Below are 18,374 nucleotides of genomic sequence, written 5' to 3' on the forward strand. Positions count from 1 at the left end.
ATAAAACATCACAAAATAAAATTAAAAATACTATACCATATGATACAATGCAACAGACAATTGAATTAACTGAGAAAAAGATTTAAGAAGTTGTATGATGATTAATGTGAAAGACAGTTAACTGTTGAGAAACAATGAGCCTCAAGCAAAATGTAAAGCCAATATTATTTTAGATTAATGCTTTCCATATTATACCATAACAGGCACATGTGTTGGACTTCTTAATGTGTGGAAACTCACTAATCCTGGCATGTTTGTTCTTGCTTTCAGAGTTATTTTTGGTCATCATTACCAAGTCAATTTTGTGGTTTATGTTTGATCCTGTCAGTAATAACATGAATTAAGAGAAAGCTATAACAAGAATTGTCCTGACCAAGATTGAACTGAGTTTCAGGAATCCATAGGGTCACAAAGATTCTTGGAATAATTCCTACATCTTATTTTATTAATCACAATTTGAGGTGGCAATTGAATCTAGTAAAATATTAGAGAATATGAACTAAGTTTTGTTTGCAATAAACTAGTTTAAAAACATAGATTCCAAACTGTATTTTTCTCAACCCCAAGTAATTAGGATTAGTTACTGTTGAGGGTTCAGATGAAACAATAAATTGTGATCAGTCAAAAATGAAAGAGAATGCTTCCAGTCACAGTGGGAAGAAAGAGGGAAGTCGGTGTATGAATTAATGATTTTCTTAGCTTGTTGAAAGGACAATAAAACACAGTTGTCACTACTAACAACTCAAGGTTTGACTGGAGAACTGAATTCAGTTTTTTCTTTAGCTGAGCTACAGCTTCAAATTTATAGATTTAGGCTGATAATGGCTGATTCTGTTATTAATATCTAATCAGCCATAGATATCCACTACTAACCGAAATGATGTAAAAATGATGTGCATTATGAAATCACAATACAAACTATGTACTTTCATACTTGTACCCTAATGTTAGAGACAACTATTCTGTGTAACTCATATAGTTTGAGTTGTGATGACCCAATGCAGATTTTGCCTTTTCCCCTATCCAAGCTGACATATAACCATGGTTTTAATTACATAGTCATTAAGTTTTTTATCCACATCAGTTAGTTTCCAGTTTCAAAGCTGAGGAGGAGGGAATGGCCGCAGAAAGCTTTGTGTCATATTAAGTTTCTAAAACTTCATCATTTAAAGACAATAAAATTATGCTTCAATCCAAAAATCTATTGTGATCAGAAGATTTTATCCATATGTCAGTTTCCATGACAGAAAAATTATGACAGCGCTATTGTTTGGTTCTCAGTTTAAGCAGAATTTTTTCAGGTATATGCATTAAACTACTTCTAGTATAAAATATTATTAGTATAATAAAGTATAAATATAAATAAAGTGTAAAAGAACACTACACCAAAATTAATCACTTTTAACTTTCAGTCATTCAGACAGTGGAGCACATATTTAAGATGTTCATGTTGAAATGAATGGGATACAAATATAATTAAATGTTTAACTGTCTTATCAGAAATAGCACTAAAATGAATGCATGAATATGAAAATTTGTAACAGGATCCAAGTTTATTATTTGGTCAACAGTTTTTGTTATTGGTGCTTGACTTACTTACTAATACAATTATTTTTCATCTTGACTTTTTAATATTTAACTGGTTTCCTATCTTGGTAGTGCTGTATAACTAATATAAGTTTATTGGCAAGCAATATTGGCTTATAAATTGCATGGCAGTTTTTTTCCTTGTATTTTTATTGTCAGATTTTATATTTCTTTCTGACCTAACTACAATTTCAACTTCAAATATGAAGTGAACTTTACTGTTTTTAATGCATGTATTTTCCTCTTTGTGATCAGAAGAAAGGGTTGCAATTGTTTCAAATGTGAATGCATTCCTCATGTTTTCATGTCCAATGCTTCTGTGCATCTACTTTGTCCATGTGGAATATTAATCTTGCCTTGTAAGGTTCTTTTTTTGAAGCTGAGGACCAGAACATGAAAGGTAAGGTTGGAAGCACAAGTAGATAAAAGACAATTATAATGTAAAGGTCCAGTTCAGTTCTAATCAGTTCAAAGTACATTTACTCTTCGGGTTTTTTGGCTGTGTTTATGATATTACAACTGTAAAAAGATATCAATGGCCAGGAAGTATTTTTTTAATTAACTAGCTGGCTATTGCTTGCTAATCGGGGTTTCCCCTAGAATGTTTTCATCATTCTGGGCTTCCCATCATTTTTATTAAATTTAAAAATGTAACAGAAATAAATTAAATGCACTCTTGTTAATACCGTCCTTGTTTGACTTGACTGTAACTGTACCTTTAACATGCACCAGTAATGAAAGATGTCACTCTCTTGTGGAAAATTAATTCTTCCATTTACTGTTTTGCTATTTTTTTATAGATTGTGTACAAAAAAATAGCTCTGCGTTGTATTTTGTGCTGTAAATTTTAGTATTTTCAATAGATTAATTTTTTTTAAAAAAATGAAATGGCAGAACCGAATCACTACAAATTTTTTTTTAAAGTACAAATATACTCTTGTCAGTTCTGTAACTATTGATATTTGCATAATTCATTATGTTTTCTATAAAAGTGCCTTGATTTTAAGCTAGGTGTTGATGGTAATTACTTTCAGGTAACCTTGGCAACCAATGGCAAATCTGCAGACTTCAATGCTGTTGAAGAAGAACTTTGGAAACATGAGAAATAAGATGGAAAATCTACAGGTCCATCTTGAATAAGTCCCTGAAGTTGTCTTTTGGTAAAGCAGATATCAAGATCCAAGATTTTCCACTGTTTTTATTTAGCATAGAAATGCGCTTACTTGATGCTGTTAACTGAAACTTAGCAATGGTCTTGTGAAGTCTTTGCTCTTTTAGTTTCTTGGCCAAATAATTCATTTTATTTTATTATTTGTTTGGATGTAAGAGAAATATTTGGTTGGGTTTCCTCCTTCTGTTCCAAACAGAGAAAATGTAGGCATTTAAAGAAGAAAGATTTTTAAAGGCACAATATAGCTGATTTGCTTCAGGGACTAAATATTTAGCATTAAGTAAGGGGTACATCATGCAGAATCTCCCTCCTGCTGAATACCTGTGAACCTGTATCTTGATACGTACTGAATACAGTGAACATGTAATGTAAGACATTATTTCTTCGATGCTTTTCATGTGCTTTAATTTGCATATGGTTTTCTTCAATTCCCTTTTCTTCAAGCTGTCTTAAAATAAGTGATATACCTAAAAGAAAAGAAAAAAGAATTCCAGTTCCGAACTCCAGTGAATGCCAATACATGCAAAATAAGAAGTATTTTTTTAATGATAAATACCTCATCTCTCCATTCTAGTTCTATAAACAGTCAACCTTTTTGAGATCAGAAGGCAGAATACAGTTTTTACACAACTGAATTGGATACATTTATGATTGTGGATTAATTTCCCTGTGATCCCAGTGGAATGTCCTTGCAGTAGGGAAATTTGTGACGCTGGAATTAAACAAATGACATGTTTGCGCAGCTAACAATCCATGCCAGGAAGTATGCATACTTGCCTGGGAAGATATTCAACAGTTAGCAGAATCTTAATAAATCTATAAAAGCAGGAAATAGTCATATTTGTATGGATCCAAAAGCATCAAGAAATCACAGGAATGCTAATGCAGTAGTTTATCATACTGAAACTAACCCAATGCCAATTGCTCAGCATGCACCCTTCGGTTTTCCCAATCATATCTTACTGTGTCTTTGTTGTGATTTGAGAGTGCTTCGTTTTAGGGAAGATACCATCTGCTAGTCATTCCTCTTTTGTCATTCCTTTTCCTAAGAAGAACTAAGTTATATTTAGCATGAGTCTTGTTGTACAACATCAGTTAGTTATTTAATCAGGGCTAAGATATTTTCCTGTAAGTACTATATATCTTCCCACCCAGTATGTTGATTCTTAAGTATATTACGTAAGTATAATTAGTTTGAGCAAATATCAATTCACTTCCTTGGAATATTTGCTATGGCACTAAACGAGTGATTATTTCTTTGCCACAGTACTTCAGAACATCAATTCCTGCAAAGTGATGCCATTTTAATAGCTGAAAGTCTTTTCAAGCTAGCGTTATTCTCTGTAGAAATATGAAAAGATCAGACAGAGCTACATTTCTCCTTTTTATTCCAGTATATTAAATAATTGGCCCTGGTGAGAGCAGAGGTTTGGATGTAACTCCCACATCCATATTCATATTTCTCTTTCTCGTACTTTTAGTGAACTCTGCAGGCAGTATAATTTAACTCAAAAAAACACAGGATAGATATAAGGAAGGCACAACTCTTAACATCTCCTTTTCAAGTCAGGTCTAGCACATGGTCTCTGCGTGCATTAACAGGGAAAAAGGAGAACTCTTAAATTTTACACAGATGAGCACACAGTCTTTATGGAGAAGAAGTGCATTTGTGGTTATCACATGTTGGCGCAATTTTTGTCATGGGCAATCCACACTGAAGCACCTTTAGTCACTAAAAACCGATATGCTTGTGCTCAGTGTCACATTATATTTCCCCTTCACTTTGAAGAAGCGAAGCACTGACCACTAACATAAGCATAGGTTCCTTTACAGGGGGACAATTTCCGACATGCTAATTGAAAATAAGTCATGGGTTCCTTACAAAACACACTGAGAAGGAAGCTCTCAAATTAAAATAAGAAATTGCAATTTTGCAATTAGAGATTCCTGACATTTTACACAAGAAAAAAAAAGCAGAGTGTGGGATTTGGGAAAACATTTTTGGACATTTCATAACTCAGGGAATTTCTGGTTCTTAAAAACAAAGCCACACTTTACTTACAATCAGGGATATTCATGGGGATATCAAAAAAGTCAATTTGGCCTTGTAATTAAAGCCCTACATGTTTTAAGGTACCTGGCTTACCAACAATATAACAAGGAGAGGTGACCAATCATGCTCAGCATTTGATTCCTGAATGAATTCTAATGTTCTGCATTCTGCTGTGGTAACCAACAAATTTAACTGTCCACAGTCTTTCCATTTCACAGTACAAAACGGAACCTTAACCATTATCCCACCTTTTTTTTATCCAGGATAACTACCGTAGTTTCTGAATTTCCAAAAAGAAAGATGCAGAAGGATTCTGCAATGCTAGTTTATAAACATTACCCGTTTGTGTCAACATGCTTTTCATTTGCAAATACAAAGTATAGTAACAATTGCATTCTATATTTTTTCTCAGTAGTCAAGATTTTCCTCCATATTAATGCCTCCATTGTTGGTAACATGATTAATAATTAACTATTCATATAATACTTAAGCATTTCTGCAATTTAATCCCTGGTGTGCAATAATTTATTTCTTGTTTGTGCAATCAAGACGTGTGATAGCTATCTAGAGACTCAGCAAAAGAAAACAATTAGGAATTTCATCCATAGGAAACAATTTTGCACCAGCACTTTGCACTTCATTCAAGTCCAGTTTGTTAATTTGCATTATATACCCAGCTTTGCTTATAATTAGGTGCAATTCCTTGATTAGATAAAAAGGGGGATCCGAACAAGCAAAATTCCATTTATTTGATATGGCATTGCAAAGCTGAGAAATTCTGGCCACCTTGAAGAGAACATCTTCCCATAATACCACTCTTGGTATTGTTTTATTCATGGAGTTCAACAGAATGATCATTTGTTTTCTCTATGGTGCTGCTATATGCTCCCCACTTTTTATAACCAGGCTTAAGTGTATATTTATAAGACACTTGAAGTAAGTTACAGCAGTGCTAACAAAAAAAGTATTATATTTGCATGCATGAGAAAACATTTGTTTTTAACCCATTTTTTAAATCAATAATATCTTTTTAGCAAGCTGAAATGCCTTTTGCCTCACTTGTAGATACTTGATCAAATCTCTAGATACTCTTCAGCTTTTAAAAATGTCTTTTAATAGTTTTGCACTTATTTTTTGCCTATCTATATTTCTCTTAACATTGCTCAAAAAGATTAATATAAACATTTTTATCAAACCCCAAAAAACTGGCTTTCACATCCCACTACAATGTGGGATGTCAGGAATTCTCTTTTATATGCATCCTCTTTACTTTTCAAAATTTTATCTCCTGCTAGTGAGACTGATTCTGTAAAGTCAGAGAAGATGGACACTGCAACTTTGACAAATCTGAATTCAAAATAGTAAGAATATGTACCTTACATCTAGGGTTGCATTTTATACATCTGCTGTTCCACCAAGCCTAATGCTAATTGGTGGCTAATCTATTCAGATATGATTATATTCCTTCGATTGTATGCTTCTAAAGTGAGTTAATAACTCCATGAAATTATTGGTTAACTCTAACAGAGGAAAATCTCATACCATAGGGTTTTACCCAAGAAAATGTAATAAAGGCCATTGCTGGTGAGAATTAGAATCAGAATCATTAGAATCCTGAAGTTATATATTGGAGAACTTGCATGTTGTGGATTTACAGAATGCAGACCTCTCTCATTCTCAGAACATGTAGGGTGGAATAGAGAACCAAATTAAAGAAAAATGATCCATGCTAGTACCCCATTAAGTATTATGTCTGAAAATGCCACATCAACATCTAAAAAACATGGCTTTTCCATCTTTTATTCTCTCTCCCCTCTTCTCCAAACAACAGGAAAGTTAATTGCTGAACTCATTTTTTAAACCAACTTTATCCACATGTTTAATGTTGCAATTCACAGGTTGCTAGAGTAATATTTTATTAAAAATATTTTTTAAAAATCAGAAGAACCACAATTTTTAGCTATGTGGAAACTCCCATCTTTTAAACTGAGTTCTTCTGAAAAAAAGAAAGCCACTTGGAATTAGATTCAATTTATAGCACTGATTGCCTCAAGCAAGGTCTGTAAATCATATTTTAGGATATGCCAATCTTTCACATTAGAAAACTGTGTTGTATGTAACTTAAATACTTCCTCTGAAAATTATATTTTATTTTGCTATAACTTTGACACTTTGTTTTCAGAGCTATGGGGTTGGTTTAATCAGTGCTATAGATCTCAACATTCCATTATCTTTATTTCAAAGTTGCTTCTTCAATTTTCTGTTGACTACTGTAACAAAATCTTCCTTCCTTCCTTCCTAATGCATGAATGGTAATTTATGGAATGCATGAGGTGTATTTCTACTTATTCTAATTTAGCTATTTATTCTTCTGCAACCCTGATATACACTGTAGAATGAATTAACTTATTTCTGGCATCTGTAATTTACAGACATTTGCAGAGGTTATTTTCTTATACCAGTTGCAGACAGTTATTTTATTATACAACCATATAAGCAAGCAAGAAAAAAAAAAGGTATAATCCTTTTAAGGAAGATTCTTTTGTAACAAACTCTGATAAATGAGATTTGTGACTGGGTTCACGCAACACATTAAGCCATTGTATCAGTGGGTTGGTTTTGACCTAGCACAACATACGAACTTGGCTCTTGTGGCTTGCAAACCATGATTTATAGCTGAGCATTATATAAAGCAGGCCACTACAGCTTGTTCCACAAGCCATGGTTAAAATAAACTATGACTTGTGTGACAGATGAAACCAGCCACTGTTATGTTATGTTAAATTAACATAACTCTTTAAATTTTATAACTTTAAGCAAAGCACAAATGGAAGATAAAGGTGTCTTTATGCTACAGTTCATTATGGAACACTATTACAGTATTAATACAGATTTGAGATTGAGCCTTTTTTTTATACTTAGCTTGTTTTTTACCAGGATAATTTACCAGAATGTCTCTACCTTACAGATAAATATTCTGATTCAGAATATATTTTGTTTTAATGTACTTACTTGCCATTATTTTCAATGGAATTAATTTGCAAAATCCATATACTTTAGGATTACAGCTTTTGAAGGGAAAAAAAACCCTAATCTATTTTATGCCCAGAGTCAGTAAGGCTCAGCTTGGTGTCCCAAGATTTGCATCAAATAGCATTTCATGAGTTTGGTAGGTCTTCCATGGAAATGATGATGCAGACAGAATGAAGTGTCTGCTTTTGTTTATGTACCAAATTCCCAGATCAATGTTTAATGGTTACATTTCTTCAGTAATGTGACACACGTCACATCCCATACTGATAGAGAGAAATGTTATCTTCTCAAACAGTATTAAGATATAGTATTTTCCTAACGATTGAATGACAAAATATTACTGACACCAGGAATTATTTGTTAAGCTACTAATGAACTCTGTTGGTTCAAACTGTTCTAATTTTTAGCTACATAAGTTCAAAATGTGTAAGGAACTGCAGCATTTGATCTCACATCTTTGCCTTTCTACAAAAGGACCAAACTACATTATTTAGGGGATTATATCAACTGAATAGCACATATATAAATACCTCCTAATTTTTAAAACATTTATAAAATAAAAAAGCAAGCAATATATTTTTTCACCATAATTATCGAAATCTGTTTTTCTTCCTTTATTAACAGTTAATTACAAAATACTTATATTGCTAATGCCTTGTTATTATCCAAGCACATTGAGAGAGCAAATAAAATTTTAAAACCCAAATTATAGTTTGAATATGAGTCAGGCTCTGCCCCTTTTAGCATACAGCTGCACAAAATTGAAGAGGCGAAACCTACAGTAACAACTGACTCTATGAAACAGGTATATATGTAACTTGTGCAACCTGTCATGTATGACCTGCAAATGAATGAACTGTACAGTAGGTAGGGGCAGTACATTATTGTGATCTTATTTTGTAATACTCCTCTATTTTAAAGCAGAGTTTTCAAATATTCTCGTAATTAGAACTAAACACAACTCGTAAGATAAAACGCTAGTATTACCTATCAAAGCATGATGCTCTTATAAAGTTTTGATGCGTTGTTTTCCGCATGAAGAACAGTGCCTCCCCGCACTTTCTGTAGATAATGTAGTTTATCTTGGTGTAATTTCAGTGAAATTGTCTATACCGTATTAATAGTTGGTAATTTAATTTAATTTAATTTAACTTCAACTCTGCTGGAATAGAAATGTATAGTAATATGTTTGAAAATAGATTGGATTAAGTTGTCTGGCTTTGGCTGCTATATTGGTATTTCCATCTCCAGATGTTTAACAGCAAAATTTCTATAATCTGCTACCCATTGCTATATAGTGGTGTAAGCAGTATAATTGTGTTTAAATAATTGTTATAACCCTTGTATTCCAGCCAGGTTATTGTAAATATGTTAGTACTTGTCTTTACATATCTAAACAAGTAGCATGCATGTGAGTGTATGTATACCTATCCCTGGCACTTAGTGAATGTGAATGATTGTCTGATGTCGCGCTGTGATTGCAATAGCACTGCTACTTTAATGAAATAAGCACAGTATTACATTGAGTTGATTATGTATTTTTCTGTATACATGATACAGAAAAGATATAAAGATAGATGTTAATAAATCGTTGCAACCATCAATGTGTTGATCCCTTGTAAAAACAAAAATCTTTTATTTTGAACGCTGTTTACACCTTTTGAAACTACAGCTTTTGCTTCTCAACCAGGACATGGTGGTGATCTAACCCTTCAAGATTCCTCAAGTGTTCATTTTTCACTTCTTCACTGACCACAGTAATAAATCAAAATTCAAGGTAGTATGAGAAAAGACAGACTTCTTTTTGAAGTGCATTCCTTTACTTGTTCATTATCCAGTGTTAATAGCTCATGTGAAAATAAATGATTGAGATAAAAATATGCTTTCTTAGGGACTGTTATTTGAAAAAAGGAGGCTTTATATAAAGTTCAAATCAGACAAATCCAGGAGATTCGGAAAAAGGAACAAAAGTTCCCCAAATTTCTTTTATAAGCTGGACAAACATGTAATTGATCTCGTATTAATTCTAAGTCCCAGCAAAAAAGCTACTGCAATGCAGTAACAGGCAAGATTCATTTCATGCTTTACATTTTAGAATACAAAAACTTAAATATAATTCATGATAACCCTGAATCAAATTATTTACTGCCTGTCCTAAATTCTCTAGAGTAGTGTTCCTAACCTCAGAAGCTTGAGATGTGTGGACTTCAATTTCTAGAATTCCTGATAATGGTCACCATAGCTGGGAGATTATGGGAGTTGAAGGCCACATATCTTAGTCACTAAGATTGCAAGCAAGGCTGAAGAACTAGGTTATAACTATTCCTCTTTCTTAAGAGAACAAGGAACAGTTTTTTAGTTGTAAACTGAATCAAGTTATTGCACATTGCTACATTATTTTGCTTCTGTAGGCCTTGAATGCAAGGATACCATAAAATTATGCATAGAAAGAGGAGATCCACTCAATTCCAAGCTCTGCAGATATGTATATTCAGCTAAGGGGGATTATTGTGGTTATGATCTCTTGAAATCATGGATCTTGTGCACATGACCTCTTAGACTGCATTGTTGGTGGGTCACCTTACATACAAAAGAAAGCACAAACATGGCTTTGACTGTAATTAAAAATATTCACCTGAAAAATGAAATGATGTATTGTATAATATCTATGCCATTTTGTGTAAAATCTAATACATGGAAATTTTAAATCTTTCTATTAATGTTGATTATTTACTACAGTAGCAATGACTTGTTTACTAAGTACTTTTCATAGTTCTTATCTTCTTTATCCTTTAGCAATTTTTTTTTCTGTGAACTGATTTCTGTAACTTGTATATAAAACAAAACTGGCCATTCTTTATATACTGGAAATAATCAGAAAAACAATATTTCACTAAATGTTGGATTTTTTTATGTACATATCAATAAATGTGAATTCATAATTTTCATGGATAGAATCAATGTGAGTCTATTTATTTACTTGCAAGCTCTAGAGAGAATATGTGATGGAAGGATGTATGAAGTTACAGTCCAGTAGCAAGTGTTTATTTGATATATGTATGCTAATTTGCCAATGATTGACATATCAAACTAACAACTACTTTCACATTTGTGTTAGATTAGCTTCTACAGATTTCTGTTCATCCATGCACTTCTTTAAACAGTGAAGCTTTTCTGATAAAATAATTTGAGAGTTATGCTTCCAAATGTGTGTTTGTGCGTGCGTGCGTGTTTAATGCAGAAAACCTGTCCATGGGGGAAAAAATATCTCTGCCCATTGTCTACTAGACCAACATTGGCCATAGCATCTAAAAGTGGAAGAATAGTTACATCTGAAGAAAATGGTTCATGGTAGAAATTGCTTATATTAATCAGTCTTGTTCATTTGGTAAAACTAAATTAGTACACTAAGCATCCAAATTTTGATTACATGGCCATGGGGATGCTGCAATTGTTGCAAGTGTGAAAAACGATCAGAAGTCATTTTTTTCAGACATATTGTAACTTTGAACAGTCACTAAATGAACTCTTGTAAGTCAAGGTCTACCTGTAACATGCATCTGTTTTTTTCCTGCCCAATGCAGAACCTTACATTTTAAATTATTGAATAACATTCTATTGGATAGAGTCAATGTTCAAGCCTATCGAAATCCTTTTGAAGCTTGACCCAGTCATCTGGGGTATTAGAAAGTCTTCCAGCTTTGTGTCATCTGCAAATTTTATTATCAATCCTTTTAGTTCCTCATCAAAGTCAACTAGAGCAGTGACCCCAACCTTTGGGGCACCATAAACCAGTTCCATGAAGAGAGGTTTCTCCATGGACTGGAGGGGGCATGGTTTTGCATGCTACCTGCATCGTAAGGATTGGGGCTTCACTTGTTTGCATATACCAGTTTCTGGCATAACACAGACCAGTCATGGTCCAGACTGGTGGTTGGGGACCCCTGATCTAGACAACTGGATTCTAGGCAGTACCCTGAGCTACCTTTTGCATGCTTCCTTTCATGTGATCGTAGACCCATTAAGGACCATGTGTTAGTTGTTCGCTACAATCCATTTTTGTAGTGGGATGATCCATTTCATATTGGTCCAGTTTATCAAGGTTATGTTTCAAATCCCTTTCTGAAATATAAAATTCAGTATAAAAAAACCCAATTAAATTCTCTTCCCCATGCAGTTCTGATGTATGTAGCCAGGTAATTTATAAGAGAAGCTGGTTCAAATATCAAAAACCCACAGAAGAATATGTTGCTCGGAATCAGAAGTAGTATTTCTAATTAAAAGGAAAATTTAGTTTGTCATGTAAACTGGGTGAAAGTAGGGTTCAAAGTTTTATTCAACATCTTTGGCAAAGAAGTATATGGCACCAATTATTATATTGTAATTTAAATGGTATGTGTGGTAGCTGACACTAGTTTCCTTAACTTAATCACATATGGGGTGACAATTATACTCCATGCATTCTTTCAGACTGAAAAACAATCCAATAAAAGTTCAAACAATTGTTTCTTATATCTGATTAGCTAATTTATCAGAGTGGATTCCAACATAAGATAGTCTATACTTTCTATATCTAACTTATTACTAAAAAGCATAACACAACTGAAAACACTCAGTAATGCACACACACAACATAAACATTTTCCAAAATTTTCCACAACCTTCCATATCATATTTCTGAAAAACTGGCAGGCGGATACAGTACATTGTACTAAAGGCACTTGTTCTGTGTATAGATGATCCCTGCTGAATTTCAACCAGTGGCATGTTTTCAAGGGAACAGAACTTCTGAAATTATTTATTTCAAATATGTTTCATGTGTTCTTCCATTGTAAGTCATGACTCCATAGAAAAGATTTCACATAAACATACTCTTCTAGAACGGGAACTGTGTAGGAAAAGAGGTTCCCTGTTTTATTCTTAAGAATCCTTTAACACTCTAATTTACATTAGACTAGACCTATTGATGCAGATTCAAATAGGAAATGGGTATTTCAATGGAAGACAAACACCGACAGATAGTGGGACAAGGAGGAAGGACTGTGTCCTGGTTTGGTCCCGTCCAAATATTCTAGGGTCAGTTCACAGCCCACAGGATAATGGATGGGATCCCTAACAAATGGAATACAATATACCAGAAGTATAGCAGCAAGGAAAATGAACACTAAAATTTAAAGATAACATCACCACATTATTTAGATTATAGAGAATAAAATTTATTTGCTATAAATCAGGTTTGGGTTTGGGGGTTGTTTTTTGGTCTTTCCATCCTTTTTAGTGAGTGTGTTTTTAACATGGTGGGGATCTGCGGAATGTGTAAAAACATGCTTTTCATATTCAACTATTACAACATGTAATTCCAAAATATTAAAACATTAATGAGATTTAAGAAATCTGACAATTTCGTAACTGGCCAATAAAAATTCAATTCCAAAATCTATGTGTCTAACTTCAAGATAGCCTATCATTGCAAATTCCCTGGGAATGCATGTTATCATTATACCTTAATGGCTACAGATTCTGGAAAGTTCAAAAATTCTGTAGGTCAGGCAAAATAAATTTCGGTGTTTTGCCTTACCAAAGATATTGTAAATGGGGAACAAATGCTAGCAATAAGATGATGGTCACTAATTAAAACTGGGAAAAATGATGCAATGTTGGGCAAAACAAAAAATGACATGTTATTTTTGTAGCTGACCTTTATGAAAGAAAAAAGAAACCCAAGAAAATGTATGCTTAATTATGCTTTAAAGATATCAGTAGCTCATTGCATTTCTGAGTTCTAGTCCCAGTTCAGTATGATGCTTTTTGTTTCCCCAACTCTGATTCAATTTGGCCAGGCTTCCTACATGCCACTCTTCAAGGGCACATCTTGTTGGTTCTGTGTTTCATCAATTGCCTGGAATTCATCCTGTGGGCACTTTTGGTCTTCTGGCTTCTCTTTGTGTACCAAGTGCACCATTTCCTGAGATTTGCTGGCTTCTCCATTTAACCCATCTTTCTTTTTCTCATCTATGCCTCCTTTACCATTGTTAATCACAAGCTTCTTCTTCTGCCCACATCTAACAGAAAAGGAAAAGATTGTAAAGTCAAAATATTTAAAGATAACATGTTATGTACTGCCTTCATTTTGTCCTGACCAACTGGCTACATTAAAAACATTAATTCATTCCTTGCTTATTTCTTAGGTAAGAACATTAATTACGGCAGATTAATCTTTATTTTTCTGGTTTTGGTGCGTTGATATAATTGGAACGAGGCATAGCCTATCAAAATAGCCTTCTAACAAATTCCTTATTTTGAATGGGGCATATCTTTGGATTCTTCAGAAGATGGTAAAAGGCAGATAAAGATAATTCCTGGAAGAATAGCTACAGTGGTTCTTCTGCTTAGTATGGTGGTTTCTTTGACTCAGTTGACCAATAATCTTAGATTGGATGGTTTAAGGGTAAGGCTATGTCTATGGATGTCGAGTTGCACATGGATTGAAGTAATTGATCAAGGAAGGAAGGAAGAACCCACAGCTAGGAATCAATGCCAACATTTACATTAAAAATAACTCAAATGTACTATGTCATATATTTCAAAGAATCACACAGTTCATATAACAGTGCTCAAAAAGGAAATGCCTTTTCATCTTCATCCACATGGTCCTGGTAGGGCAAATATTTTTTGTTAGCCCTTCTAATCAAAATATTCTCACCCAGTAGCAGCAATGTACATTGATTAACAGAGTTTTTGCTCTCTATTACAATGATTCTTCAGGAAAAAAAGGAGAAAGGGGATTTCACAATGACATCAAAACTGTGATTCAAATGTATCAGTCGAAAACTTTTTTATATACTTTAGGTTGATTCATATAACATTTAGAGATATGAATACTGACCTGTGACTCTCCTTTCATTTGCATATCTGATTTTGAATATTGCAGAAACAGAAAACAATTTAAATGACTATAATTTGGGGGGAGCCTGGTATTTAGCCATGGAATTTGACTCAGGCTTATATCGAATTAAACTGTAAAATCTTGCCCTTTATTAAACTGAAATGCTTGGTTAAAAAAACACACTCAGTCTAGGATAAAAGACATTAAAGAAACATTGATATGTGCTTCACATATTAAAAGAGAATTAAGCCATTAACTTTGGCTTTCTATGGTAGGGATGTGTCCAATATATTTTGGCTTTCTATGGTAGGGATGTGTCCAATATATTTTAGGAAAAAATGTTTCATTTTGTAATACCTCCATCCCAATTTCGTTAAAAGAAAACTCATATATTCTCCCCCACCCAGTGGTGAAATTCAATTTTTTTACTACCAGTTCTATGGGCATGGCTTGGTGGGCGTGGCAGGGGAAGGATACTGCAAAATCCCAATTCTCTCCCCACTCCTGGGGGAAGGATATTGCAAAATCTCCATTCCCATCCCACTCTGGGGCAAGCCAGTAGTTCTCCGAATTACTCAAAATTTCTGCTACCAGTTCTCCAGAATCTGTCAGAACCTGCAGAATTTCACCCCTGTCCCCACCCATTCAATTTTGTTGAAATCTTTGGAAAATTCAGCAGCATGTTATAATCAGTTCACCAAATGGAGTATTTCTTCACTAACTTTGGAGCCAATAACATTGACGTTACTACTGAAAAGCAGATGTTACTCATAGCAAAATTCAAACAGAATTTACAATGAATGTTTTTTGCTTGTTCCAAATAAAGTACATGTCTTCCATCAGAAATGCTACAAATTAAAATTATTATTAAAATCCTTTAGAATTCTTAACTGAAAATTTCCTGGATATTTTCCTGCACAATTAAAACTTAGAACTCATCTGAATGTGTCTTGAGAGCATATTTTAGGGTTCAAGGCTGTTTTTAATTACTCCCTCATAATTGATTCTGCTAGAACGTGTGCTTTTTCCAGTCTTTTTTTTTCCATAAAAAACAAACATCTTTGTGCTTCTTTCATGGTTTCCTATGTCACCTACAACTTCAAGTGTCAAATATATTACCTAAGTTTTATGTCTTTTTTCTTTCTGCATTTCTGTCTGAACAAATAAGCAGCCTGTCCCTCTTATTCTCTTGATGTTAAGAGAGTTACACCTACACTGTTCTCACTAATATAGCCTTCCTTACAGCACAGCCCTATTTCCCTGAATGAGCTGTTATTCAACCACTGGAAAAAGACCTGAATCAATGATTCATACTGAGTGAAGTAACAATGAAAGAGCTAGTAAGGAATAGGCTGAAACTCCTTTATGACTTCTAGCAATGTTTATAGAATCCTGATTGCTCTGTTCTTTTCTAAAATAATGCTCATCACAAAAGAGAGAAATGTGAAAGGAGAAAAGGCCTATAGAAAAAGGGGAGGTATGGTTTTCACTGCATATTCTTTATCTGAATTAATCTTGTAGGCTTCATTCTGAAAACATGAATAGCTCTGCATTTTATTTTTAAATTTTGTTGCTGAAATATAGATTGCCCAGGCTCACCAATAAGTTACAAAATATTCCAAGTTATATCTATCTGTACTAGGCTTTAAAACTTTACTTTAATAAGTAACATTTAATACTAGGAGAAGCTAATTCTTCAACTGGAAAATACTATTCTTTTATAATTTTGCACATTTTCAGGAGATGCTATCTGCCTGTGATTATCATTGGTCAGCTTTAAAAATATTTTTAAAAATCAGCAAACTGTGCCTTAGTACAACAACAATAGCATCTCAAAAGATCAAGATTTAATATAAATTAATGAACAACACTCATACTCAAATTAAGGAATTATATTAAAGAAATGATGAACAAGCAGGAAATGCTGGTTCTTAACTACAAAGTTAGTAATTAATTAATCTGTAGGCAAATAGTTTGTGTGAGCAATAGCATCCAGCTATCTAATTACATCAATATAACTTTGTTTTTTGATGCACACTATAGCTAAGTGTTAGTTTTCAAATACTATTCAGAAAATAATCCAGGGGTAAATCCCAGCAACTAGCTTCAAGGTGGCTCTTTGCTCTGACTCAAAAGGAGGAAAGTTTTATGACAAATGGTGAGGCTGAAAAATCCACTTTTGAATTGACACAGAAATTGACACATATTTTACAATGAACACTGAAGTAGGAGATAAAGTAGTAAACTAGGGTGTCTTTGATGCATTATATGTTTAAAAACAGTGGTCTATGGCTTCCAAGTGTACTTGATGATTAAGTTCTCTGTAACCTGTCTCCTTTGAATACTTTAAAATTGTCAGTCCTAAAAATATTTCACAACAGACAGTTTTGGCACTGAGAAATGGAAAGCTACAAAAGCATTTCCTACCTCCTTCGACTGTTTACAGCAACGCAAACACCAAGAATCAATGCCAGGGCCAAAAGAGAAGCAACTACAATAAGCCAATCTGCGGATAGAAAAAAAAAACATTACTTTGTCAGATGATCCAAGAATTTACATATTCTCTTTAATATCTAATTTTACTTCCTTCAGAATAATACCCATGATCTATTATTTTTAGCTGTCATTCTTTATGATCACTTTTTCACATAAGTGAAAGTTATGTCCCAGCTACTCTTAACAACTGTATATAAGTAATAATAGTTGTGCAGATAATTTGTATCCATTATTGCATTATCCTGTGTGTGGTAAGAGACAATTACAGTTGCTGTTACTTCCACAATTGTGAGAGTGGAACAAAATGTAATTCTGATTTTAAAAAAATATATCTTCATGATTTCCGTATACTACTTTAGCCACAGTAAGATTTTCCAGTAGTCAAATGGCATTTGGGGGGGGAGGGGGGAAGAGGAGGAGAACGGGACCATAAGAAGGATGATATTCTAAGAATTAACTAAAAAAACTTATTTTAATCAAATTACATAGTTTACAAATTAGAGATCTGAGATTATAAATGAAGGTATGATTCTTCAATAAAAGTAGTTTTGAATATTACGATTAGCATCAATATTGCTACGTTAAACAGTTTTGAAATTACTATTCATTTTCTACGATAGATAGGATAACACTTATTGGGTAGTGTATATATCACAGATAAAAATTGTGTAAGAAATAAAGCAATTATGTAGTTGAAACATAAGATCTCACTTCTTAGCCATGGAGATATGTCTGGATTACAGTTAATACCCATTCCATGCCACATTCTACCAAATTACACTATGTTCCTACATGCCAGTAAAATTGTGGCATTCTGTAATCCAAAAATAATCCAAAGTAATGAAGTTCAACAAAACTTTTACTTTGTTTGTACACCATTGAATATATATATATGTTTATATATAATTGAGCTTTTTGAGCCTTTTATGTTGGCGGTACTTTTCCAGATTTAAGCCACTGGTCTTTGTGTCAGAGAACCTTTAATTCCAATATATCCTAAGACATGGACATATACCTGTGGAGGCGGGGAGAAATGAAAAGTGTGCAAAAACAGGACATCATTGGAAGGTATATACTTAATGGTGGCATTTGCATGTTTTACACACAAAAGATGACAACAAAAGATGACAACAAAAGATAAAGGAACC

At 33.5% G+C, this 18,374-nt stretch overlaps 2 protein-coding genes across 9 annotated transcripts in view; one reads left to right on the plus strand and one right to left on the minus strand.

Annotated features, from left to right (window-relative positions):
* Window positions 1-10,801, plus strand: part of SLC1A2 (solute carrier family 1 member 2) — a 121,254-nt gene extending 110,453 nt beyond the window's left edge. Inside the window, exon 11 of the mRNA XM_081949059.1 lies at window positions 2,622-10,801. Within this exon, the coding sequence (XP_081805185.1) occupies window positions 2,622-2,696 (75 nt within the window). The 3' untranslated portion in view covers window positions 2,697-10,801. The remainder of the gene's footprint in view (window positions 1-2,621) is intronic.
* A 1,361-nt stretch (window positions 10,802-12,162) lies between these two features.
* CD44 (CD44 molecule (IN blood group)) overlaps window positions 12,163-18,374 on the minus strand; it is a 90,399-nt gene continuing 84,187 nt past the window's right edge. For all 8 annotated transcript variants that reach the window (XM_081948991.1, XM_081948988.1, XM_081948990.1 and 5 more), the window contains 2 exons: window positions 17,158-17,236; window positions 12,163-13,906 (listed from right to left, as the gene is read on the minus strand). In XM_081948991.1, the coding sequence (XP_081805117.1) occupies window positions 13,690-13,906; window positions 17,158-17,236 (296 nt within the window). In that variant the 3' untranslated portion in view covers window positions 12,163-13,689. The remainder of the gene's footprint in view (window positions 13,907-17,157; window positions 17,237-18,374) is intronic.

The sequence above is a fragment of the Natrix helvetica genome (assembly GCF_964273705.1).
Source record: "Natrix helvetica genome assembly, chromosome: 1".
Taxonomy (NCBI): domain Eukaryota; kingdom Metazoa; phylum Chordata; class Lepidosauria; order Squamata; family Natricidae; genus Natrix; species Natrix helvetica.